Consider the following 11861-nt stretch of genomic DNA (forward strand, 5'->3'; position numbering starts at 1 on the left):
TACATGTATCAGAAAATATTATGGTTTTTTTTATGTGTCTAGCAAAAATTTCGGTAGTGAGAGAGTTAATAATACGGAGATCAAACATTTCTTCCAAATACACGAACAATATATAAATAGTCAAAAGTAATCGCGGGGTATAGCAAGATATTATGCGTATTGTTATCGATACGTCTAGGAAATACAACACTTGAGCAGTTGCAAGAATCCTAGTATATTCTATTCAGACTCGTAATTCTTAGGCAATATATTTTTTAATAGCTCAATTCCAAATACATCGGTATAATTTCCGGACTACATTTATCACCATTTAAAAACTGTCTGTGAAATTAATTTGAATACACACTGCCTAATATACAACAATTGAGTGCCACTATTTACACGAGATTCGCAAGCCAAATTTTCCTGTCGCATAAATCAGAACGAAGCGACCGATTTTATTATGTCGTCGACATGACAATTGTTTTACTACATCAACTGCTGAATAATTATATATTGTTACGAACGGCATGCAGATAGGCTTTCGCACGCGAATGATTTTCACAGATATTACGGTTAAATATATTAAATTATATGAGAGCTTGAAACTATGCCCTGCAATAAATACAACATGGATAAATTGCATGCAGTTAAATTTGTATCGAAGAATAATACATCCCTTAACATTTAAGCGAGTAGATGAGGCCACAGATTTCTTAGATAGCAAGGTATTGTTTATTTGACGTAATTATTTGTTCATTCTTAACGAATCTAATATTCTATCATCGTAAAAGTGACGTGGATTTGTCTACATAACGTCATATTAACCAACGTTAACGAAAATACATCATTATTTTCGTATTATTATTAACGGCATAAATGAATGATGTTATTAATTGATCATTAATAACATTACGAATACGTCGTCAATTAGTCATTTATCTAACATCAATAAGTATAACGTTGTAAATATGTCATAAATAACATTAGTAATTGGTAAAAAAGATAACGTCAATATTATATCTTACATAGATCACGTGACATCAATAATTCAAAATGACTATACCATTGACATCAAAATGACTATATTTGCTACCTGAATTTTCTTAAAAACCTTGTTTTGGAAAAAAAAATAAAAAGTATTGTGAAAATAAAGATAAAAAAAAGTCTTAAAGTTCAAAGTTATTTTTACATTTTTTTATAGTCTATCTTATAAGGATATAATTAATATAAATTTAATTATAACATATAATGCAGTAAAAAATATAACTGCAAAAATAAAACTTTTTGGGATATTCTGAACACCTCATCTACCAACCTCATCTATCAACTTGCACATCTTTACATTACTCACTTAAAGGTTAATAAATATAATTATCGTCAAATTTATTTTTAAGTTGCCTGATAACCAAAAATATACTGAATGTATCTTTAAAAATGTCCTATATATAAAAATACAGAAGAGGTAATTGTTTCACACAGAAAAACTATTATCACATAATCTATGTATTGATCTAGGAAACTATACTGTGTTAAAAAAAGAAATGCTTTTATACAGTCTATCGTGAATATTTGAGACAAGGAACTACGGAGATGTAGTATGTAAACAGTATACAATAAAAAATTCAAATCGTTTGTAAATATATAATAATAAATAAAGATACTTAACAAATTCACTTTTTCCTCTTATCGCTCTCTCTGTCAGTTGTCTTTTCAATTATCAGTTTGTTTCGTTTTCTCGTTATAGTCGTCGATCGAGTACTCGGAGTGATCTGTTTTAATCCTTGCTGTTGCAGAATTTTACATGGACTAGCTGCACGCGGTGGTGTTGTACCCTTGAGAAGAGCTTCGACATCCGCTAATCGTTTTTTGAGCGCTCTATTTTCCTTTTTAAATCTTACAAGCTCAGAATCCTTATCCAATCGTTCGTAACCGGAGCTGCTTGTCTCCTCTGCAAAGTGCCTAAACACGTGATGCAACTTATCTTCGTACTGCCTCTGCATTAAAATCATTCGTTTCTCGGCTTCCATTAGCCGCCAATCCTGATTCGTGATGTGAGCCTCGAGCTCGGTTATCTGAACCTCCAGATTCTTCGAGCTTTCCTTCAAGTCGATCACCTTGCGGAAGTATTTCATAAATAACGTTATTATTTCACCGTGTGAGAGTTTCTTCAAACGCTCCGTCAACATTCTCTCACCCTTTTCGCGTTGAGATTGATTCTCATCAAAATCCTTCCGTCCGCAAATCATTTCATTCTTGTGCTCGATCATCGCATCGATGGCTTCGATGGTTTCACCGCATTCTAATAGTTTACGTTCTTCGACCATCGTCAGGGTTCTATCCTTTTGAAACTTCTCATCTAAATCGCATTTCTCGTCCACTAAACAATCTCGAGTGCGCCTCAAATTTCTAATTTCGTGTCGTAACGCTTCTTTCTCATCCATGTCAGCAGTTCTTTCTAGATCCATTGATTTCTCTTTCAGAACATGATCCAGATGAGATATCCTTGCACTAACATCCATCAAATTCTTCATCTTATCTGAACAATCTTTCTCTGAACAAACAGTTTTTGATTTCATATTGTGTTTCTCATCCTCGCTCTCCGATTGCATTTCCTTCAATTTGGACGCAGTTAAATTATATTTCTCCTCAAGTTCACGAATCTTTTGCTGATCCTTAGCCAACTCGTCCTCCAACTGCTTCTTACGTTCCTCTTCTCTCTTCAATTGCCGCTTTAATTTATCCATTTGCTTCTTTGACGTATTTAACGAGGCTTCCAACTCCAAGACTTTTTTCGCGGAATCACCTGCTATTTGCTTTATCATATCTATATCCATCATTCGTTTCTCATAATGTATCGCTATATTTTTCATTAATTCAATTTCTTTCTTGTGTGTCTTTTCATCAAGATCCTTGTACATATGTGCATTTTCCGCTTGTGCCAATTGTGTTCTCGTATTGTAATACTCCTCTTCCAGTTTACTACGTTTACGTTGGAATTTTTGCTTCGCGCTGGTGCGCGTATCGGAATTCTTTATCATATCTGCTATGAAACGTTGCTTAATCTTAATTGTCGTTTGCAGTTCTTCAATACGTTTATGCGCTCCATCCAAATTTGATTGAATTTTCTTCACTTGTGTCTGTTTCGCCTCGTTATTTAGTGTTAGAGCTTTCAACTCTTTGATAGGTTCAGGCATTTCCGTGTTTTTGAGAACCTCAAGTAATAGATCAGGTGAATTATCGTTTTGTATTGCAACAAAATTATCGTTAATGATATTATCAGTAATATTTACTTCTGACTCGCGATTATCCAACATGTAAGGATTGATATATTCTGAGATATGATTTTCAAGGATTTGATTTTGGCAAGGTTTCAGGCTGTCATTAAAAGCTAATACTTCGTTACACATATCAGAACCAGGTAACATCGAGTTTCTCCTGGAATTTGGATTTCTTATCGGTATGGGACGAGATACTGGTACGTAATTATTATTTACGGATCTCGTCACTGGAGATATAATCTCAATGTTTGCCTCTCTGAAATCATCCTTTGTAGAATCGACAATTCTATCCGTCTCCAACTTAAATTTACTCATACATTCGTCCAGCTTCTCCAAAAAATCTGGATTTTCCGAACTCACATCACTTTGATCGTCGTCTTCTTCCTCGTCGTCCTCTTCTTCTTCCTCATCATCATCAACATCAGATATTTCACTCTCTGAACTGGAGGTACAATTGGGATTAAGCTTAATTTTCGTTTGATTCGCAGATTCGTCAGTTTTTTCATCAGTCTCAGTTACTTCCTCAATGCGTTCCAATGATCTTCTGGCATTCTCTGCATATCCCTGCAAACTGGTACTCTCATCGCTGGCTATACATTCCTCATACTCTTGTTTCATGCACAGCCACTGCTCAATTTGATCTTGATCAGTGTGTGGCAGAACATTACTTGTCATGAGCTTCGTAAACAGACCTTCTGCATTAGAAACTAACTTGGACCATTGAGAAGCAGCAAACTCCAATCTGAATAGATCTGCGCTAGAACTACGTTCGCCGGAAGTAGCAGGCGTCATTGTGTCATGCACCTCCTCGCTAGCTTGCTCGGTTTCTTCTTCAGTCAGCCGATGACGTTCATGATCGTGATCGTGATAGGATGGCATCATATCAATATATGGCATGCAACATTGATGATCTGCTATCGGCTGATGTTGAATCCATGGGCTATAATGCATCATTTTACTCATATGATCTCAGCTAACGAGACACACGTTCATTCGAATACAAGCTAATCTGCATCTGTAAAATGTCATTTTTTATTTGTTTAGAAGAGTTTCTGTTTCATTGTTTAAGTAAAATTATTGCATCATATGAAAATCCTACATTATCTCTCTGTCTCCAATCATATTTTTATACCTTGCGCCCACAATCTGGATTTTTTCTGTTTCAAAAAATTTGAAAAAATTCTAAATAAATTATAAGAATAAGAGTTATTCAATATCTCTATTACATGACTAAACAGTTTTTTAATTCAAATTAAAACTAAGGCTGTGTGTTTACATAATAATTTACATATCTATATGTATATAGATATTAATATAAATTATATTTTGTGTCATCTATGTAAACACTGTACGAATCATTATAGCCTATGTTCTTTGATGTTAAAATTTCTATTCTAGCTTATATATTTTTATTTATTAATACTAAAGTTAAATATATTAACAATCATAAAACTTAAATACATATTTCTTTCTGTATTATTCAATTTATAATTTATATGTTTTTCATTGTTTATATTGTCTAAATCAAAAAATTAATCTAAATGTAACATAAACAACACGTAAATATTCCATATAAACATAATTTTGAATATATAGCAGAATTCTCATTAAAACCTTTAAATTGAAATTTGAGAAAAAATGAGAAACAAAAATATGAGAATGAAATTTCGTTTGTGCCAAAAAAGATCCAGATGTAGATAGAGACAGTTAATCTCGCATTTAAGTGAAGTGTTAAATTATATAAGTATAAAAAGAGATTAAAATGTAATCAGTAAATAATACTTACAAGTGAAATTCCTAACCTATCAAGACTTCCCATGTCTCAGAACTATATTTCGGAATTCTTTGTCTCATGGAAGAGCCGTAACACATATTTTATGTTTCGTACGCTTCACGATTTCATGAATTAAACGTCATATTTTTAACTGTGAGATCACATCGTTATGCGTTTGCAAGCTTTCTTTCAGCTGGCTTGACAGGAATCGATGTCAGCTAACATGGAACGAATTTACGCAGCGGCGCCAAGAAACAGATGAAATTGCATAAACGTCAGATTTGTTCTCTGTAGTTGCATTATTCCGCAGTTAAATCTTCACTTGAAACGGAGTTTTACGACATAGCGCCTCTGTGTACAAGATGTGTACAACATACATTAAACTACGTAGCTATGTTTAAATATTTCCAATGGATAATACGCAGTGTGTCTATGTGCAAATTTTTCTCTAAATTTTTCATACTATCTTCAGAATTTTTATCTCAAAATTTGATAAATGTTTATTATAACGTTCTTTTCTTTGATTTTCCTGAAATCAAACCTTCTCTTCTTTTCATAGAATTATATTCCGAGAAAGAAAATCATCGCACAAATCCTGTATAATATTCAATTGGTTGATATCGTCTTGAAAGCAGAAATCGCATTATCCGATCAACAGTAAACCGTGAGCCTCATTATGAATGTCTCAGATGGCATCTCGCACGTTGCTATGCACGTCATTTTCGTTGCTATGATAAACTTGACAAGTGTTTATATCAAAAACGTGACAGCTTTGACAGTTCGCTTCGAATGTTATTTCTCTCTGTAAAACACGGTACTTGCTTTCACAACTACATCACATGGAACAGTATGAAAGAAAATCGTTTATTTTATTTTATTTTTTGTATCTTTTGATTCTTTACTTTTGCTCGTAAATCATTTGGTTAGAAAGATTTTAGCCCGTCAAAGTTAAAGTCTTAACAGAAAACTGATTTATATGACCATTCTATAATAAGCCATTAGTCATAAATCAGAAGTTAGAAGTTGGAAATTGATGACTGTGATTGGTTAATTTCCAGCTTCTAATTTATGATTTATGATTAATGGCTTATTGTAGAATGCATAATAATCTTATGGGCTTTCTACGATAAGCTCTCACTTAAGTCTTAAATCGTACGACATTAACTGATCACAGTTAAATGTGAGAAAAAAAATCGATTATGGTTGGTTAATTTTATATAACTTAAGACTTAAAAGCTTAGGTAAGTCCCAATCATAATCGATTTTTCTTCTCACATTTGACTGTGATCAATTAATGTCTAGACAATCTATTTATAAAGTATCTTATGACTTTAGTCTTATGTCTTTAGTAACGCATAAAAACTATTTTATGACTTATGTCTTAAAAGTGTATAAATATGAAGTGCCTTTAAAACATAATAGGCCTTCTACAATAAGCCATTAGTCATAAATTAGACGTCAGAAGCTAAAAATTGACGACTGTGATTGGTCAATTGGCTTATTGTAGAAGGCCCATTAAAATTATAAATCAGCCTTTCTGCTATGAACTTTACAATTAATTATAAATGAAATATTTTGATTTCAGAGCTTTACACCAATTCTGTGAAAGAATTCCAGGGAGACTGATAAACCAGCAATGTTCGTTTATCTGAGCAAAAAGATTTCAATACCAAACAACTTTCGATTAAACTGCATAGCATGGAATCAGAAGGATGGATACATTGCAGTGGGAGGAGAAGATGGTCTTTTAAAAGTTCTTCGAGTAGACTCCAATGTCAATGGATCGCACAGCGGTGGAAAATCTCGAGGCTTGGCTGCGGCAAGCAATCTAAGCATGAATCAACCCCTAGAGGGTCACAATGGACATGTTCAAGTAGTGACGTGGAATGAGGAGTATCAGAAGCTGACATCGAGTGATCAGAATGGAGTTATTATTGTTTGGATGCTGTATAAGGGTTCGTGGTATGAAGAAATGATAAATAATCGCAACAAGTCTGTGGTAAAAGGTATGGCTTGGAGCTCTGATGGTCAAAAGATATGCATAGTCTATGAGGATGGAGCTGTGATTGTCGGATCTGTCGATGGCAACAGAATCTGGGGTAAGGAATTGAAAAACGTATCCCTTTCTGCTGTACAGTGGTCTCCAGATGGAAAATTGCTTCTGTTTGGTTTGAAAAGTGGAGAACTTCATCTCTATAATAATCAAGGCATCTTTCTAACAAAACTGAATATTCCCTCACAGAATACCTCCCAGTTTCAAACCATAATGGCACTACAGTGGTACGATGGAAGAAACGGTTACGTTGCCATGGACTGTCCGACTCTAGCTATTTGTTATCGCAACGGTAGGATTCTATTGATGCGAGATACCAGCGATGACAATCCAATTATGTTGGAGACCGGGGTGACTACTTCGTGGTGCAACTGGAATAGCTGTGGCTCTCTCTTGGCGATAACAGGCATGATGCCGGTACTCAGTAATGGAGAAACAAAGGACATGAATGTTATACAGTTTTATACGCCATTCGGCGAACATATGAGAACCCTGAAGGTACCAGGACGGGAAGTAACGTGTTGCACTTGGGAAAAAGGTTCCCTCCGAGTCGCTTTGTCTGTTGACTCTCACATATACTTTGCGAACATTCGTCTGGACTACAAATGGACGTACTTCAGCAATACGGTTGTTTTCACGAACGAGAAAATTGGTAAGGATGGCATCTGCGTGACATTCTGGAATACGAGCAGCAACACGTGTTGTACCAAGTACGTGAGATCTTTGATATCGATAGCTTCGCATGGAGAACACTGCGTGCTCTCCGTGAGAAACGATCCCACCCAGGCCACTGAGCAATTCGCCCTCCTTGTTTGTAATACCATCGCCACACCAATAGACTCCAAGTTTTTGGATCTGGAACCATTATATCTTACTATGATATCCAATATGGTCGTGGCCGCATCTAAGAACAATTTCTTGATTTGGAACTTTCGCGCACCCCGTAACTCGACGTTGCACTCGAGCAGGATGCGCAAGTACAAGATCTATCACGTGGACGAGACGCCGACCGGCGTGACCGAGGTCATTCAGGATTTGGACAAGGACTGTGCGTTCGAAACCCCCATCAGTACGAAAGCAACCATGGATCCGATTTGCTGCGTCTACGCCACCGAAAAGACTCTTTTGGTTGGCCGAGACTCGGGGATGATACAACGGTACTCTCTACCGCAGATAACGCTCGTGAACCGATATAATACTGTATGCAGATTGCACAGAATCGCCATTAACTGCGACTCCACACGCGTTTCCATCCTAGATGCCAATGGTATACTCTCTATGTTGGATCTGGATCTTCAAAAACCACCCGATTCGCGAGACGGAGACTCGAGTGAAGATATATCTAAGTTTGAGAGAAAAGATGTATGGGCTATGTGCTGGGCACAGGATAATCCTTCGCTCCTAGCGATTATGGAGAAGACTAGAATGTACGTTCTGAGAGGATTGGATCCCGAAGAGCCTATAGCTTGCTCCGGATATATTTGTTCTTTCCAAGACTTGGAAATACGCTGCGTTTTACTGGATGATCTCATGCTGAAGTCTGACGACATGCGAAAGGACTTGATTGTGGACTTGGAAGTAAAATCTCTAAGAGACACAAGAGAGCTGTTGGCCAAAGTGGGTCTGAAAGAGGCCAACAATTTCATCCAGGACAATCCGCACCCGCGTCTCTGGCGTCTATTGGCTGAGTCGGCATTGACAAAGCTGGACTTGGAAACGGCGGAGAACGCCATGGTGCGCTGCACGGATTACCTGGGTATACAGTTTATCAAGCGTTTGCAAAACGTGCACAATGATCAGCTGAAGAAAGCCGAAGTAGCAGCGTTTCTTGGTAACTACGACGAGGCCGAGAAGCTTTACTTGGACATGGACAGGAGAGACCTGGCAGTTGCTTTGCGCCAAAAGTTGGGCGATTATTTTCGGGTTGTGCAATTGATGAAAATGGGTATTGGCGGTTCGGATAAACAAATGGAGCACGCGTACAACAAGATCGGTGATTACTTCGCCGAGAGACAGAACTGGGAGAGTGCAAAAGAATATTACGAGAAAGGTAGAAATTTGGAGAGACTCATTCAATGCTATTATAAATTAGAAGATTTCGTTCAGCTAGCGGCAACCGTGGATCAACTACCGGACAAGAGTCCCATCTTGAAGACCGTAGCTAGAATGCTGGCTTCGGTAGGAATGTGTCCGCAGGCTGTGGCAGCTTACATTAAATATGGCGACGTAAAGCTGGCCGTAGATATATGCGTGCGTCTGAATCACTGGGACCAAGCTGTCGACCTGGCAAAGACCTACAAGATGGCACAGATCGGCGAGTTGCTGAGCAAATACGCCAATCATCTATTATCGAACGGTAAGCATCTGCAGGCAATCGAGTTGTACAAGAAGGCCAACTACAACTTGGAAGCGGCTAAATTATTGTTTTATCTTGCTGAGGAGCAAACTAAATCCAAGTCGCATCCCCTGCGCGTGAAGAAGATATACGTTCTCGCGGCCTTGCTGATTGAAGATCATATCAATAGCGTTCCTGCAATAAAAGGTGGACGCAGCAACGTTGTCATGGGTCTTACTGAAAGCAACGAGGACACCAAGATTATAGAAAACGCTTGGCGAGGCGCCGAGGCGTATCACTTCCTTCTGCTCGCGCATAGACAATTGTACGATGGCAGTTTCGATGCCGCGATGAAGACCGCTTTACGATTAAGAGACTACGAGGATATACTGGAAATAGAAGACATCTACTGTCTATTGGCACTATCAAGCGCTGTTAATCACGCATTCGCTACCTGTTCAAAGGCTTTTATAAAATTGGAAGGACTTGAGACAATCTCGGAGGCGAAGAAAGAGGAGTATGAAGAACTGGCGGTGGATATCTTCACGAAGCACACTCCGAAAGATTCCCGTAACAACAAGGCGGAATGCGTCAACTGCGAAACTCTGGTACCTGATTGGTGCACCGCATGCCCGAATTGCTCGACCAGATTCCCTGCTTGTATCGTCTCGGGCAAACCGCTGATGGATCTCAGCATCGCGTGGATTTGCACTGTTTGCCGACACCATGTCGCAACCGAACGCGATGTTGTTAACATAAATGCCTGCCCTTTGTGTCACAGCACCATCACTTACATGTAGGCTAAAATATGTAGGAATAATTTAGCAATCTGTTGAATTTTGCTAAAATTTTACGATAAATGGTAAGCCTTTATTTTGATAACTGTGCAATGAGAATGAACAAGGGCATTTCAGTTTTATCTCACAATTTCGCGCGAAAACGTAAAGTCAACAATAAAATGTTGTTATTCTTGTTGGTTTCCATGACCCATATATGAGTCAAATGCGAATTAATTATAAGATAATTTAATAAGAATTAAAAATAGATAAAATGTTGATATTTTCGTGCCTTAATATTGAATAATACGGGGATGCTAACAAGAATGATCAGTGCAATTTTTAAAGCGTGTAAGTTTTTCTTTTATGCATACTAATATATTTTTTATAATCTCATATATAAATGGGATTTTCATCCGCTTTTAATGATATTCATTTTATTCTTTTTTATTATTCTTTTTTTATTTGAATGGATTGTACTTAATATCACATGCCAAATCATATGAATATTAATTTGCAATAGGTTTTGACTGAAATGAAATAACATCGTTAAAGCGAATATTTATCGAATGACAAAACGTAATGGGAATCTAATTTCAACAGTTTGTCATTGCATATGCATTACTGACTAAACGCATCTGTTATTCCGTCTAAAACGAGAGTAATGAGTCTTTAACGAGTAGAATCTCATTAGTTTTGTCATATCTTTAAACTTTATATACACAAGTACAGATATCTCTCGTGTAATTTTAATATCACAATTATGCAACTAGTGATTTTTAAGTCTGACGTAATTGATCTCTCATTATCGGAATCTCATATGTTATCTTCTTTTGTTACGTATAATGATATAATCATTTATTAATTAGAAATTTATATGAAGATATAATTCTGAATTGTATAAATGTTTATGTGAAGGTAAAAGAGATGTAATTATTATGACGCAGATTTCTGATATATCGAAGATAGAAACTCCGAGTTGATTTCCGATTTCTTACAAAATGTATCGTAGCATATATATGATTACTTGTTTATTTGTAATAATCTAATTTGATGAAAATATAGTACAATTTCATATAATAATCTTTTATCAGATAGATATTTTTTTTTCTCTTAATGTATCATTCTCTTAATATATCATAATAGAATTTATTTAATCATACTATTCTGAATTATCTACTGCCAATTCAATTTTAATTGGTACTTTTATTTAAAGATGCTCTTAATCGAATGGAATTTTCATGAATTTTATGAATGCATGAAAAAGACCAAAAGATATTTTGGCAAAAAATATTTATGTTGTGAATTTTTCAACCATTCTATTGTATATAAAATACGTTAATGATTACTAATTGTATTTATTTTTTATATATAGTGTAATGTGCCAATTCTGCCCTAATTTTTTATTTAGTAACTTTTTATCAATGGAACAAAAGAATAACATTAATTTTTTAATGAATAATAATTTCGAGGGACAGGATAATTTTTTATGTGAATTTATTTTGTAGTTATAATATTTGATATTTGATACTTGTAATCATTTTTACACCAGATTAAAATGCTTAATGTAACATGAGAGAATATATATTTCTGATGTATCGTATTAACAAAATTTTAGTAACATTTTACAATAAATAAGATATTTATATGAATATATATATAT

General features: G+C 35.8%; 2 protein-coding genes across 2 annotated transcripts; one reads left to right on the forward strand and one right to left on the reverse strand.

The window, feature by feature from the left end:
- Window positions 1-1652: 1652 nt before the first annotated feature.
- LOC108694314 (kinesin-like protein costa) lies at window positions 1653-5166 on the reverse strand. The gene is made up of 2 exons (XM_018203728.1): window positions 5047-5166; window positions 1653-4275 (listed from the first exon to the last, which is right to left on the reverse strand). Exon 2 carries the CDS (start codon window positions 4221-4223, stop codon window positions 1653-1655), a length of 2571 nt encoding a protein of 856 aa, XP_018059217.1. The 5' UTR covers window positions 4224-4275; window positions 5047-5166.
- A 1501-nt stretch (window positions 5167-6667) lies between these two features.
- On the forward strand, window positions 6668-10222 carry LOC108694371 (WD repeat-containing protein 35). The gene has a single exon (XM_018203799.1). It carries the CDS (start codon window positions 6671-6673, stop codon window positions 10220-10222), a length of 3552 nt encoding a protein of 1183 aa, XP_018059288.1. The 5' UTR covers window positions 6668-6670.
- The last annotated feature ends 1639 nt before the right edge of the window (window positions 10223-11861 follow it).

The sequence above is a fragment of the Atta colombica genome, unplaced genomic scaffold (genome assembly GCF_001594045.1).
Source record: "Atta colombica isolate Treedump-2 unplaced genomic scaffold, Acol1.0 scaffold12, whole genome shotgun sequence".
NCBI classification, from domain to species: Eukaryota; Metazoa; Arthropoda; class Insecta; order Hymenoptera; family Formicidae; genus Atta; species Atta colombica.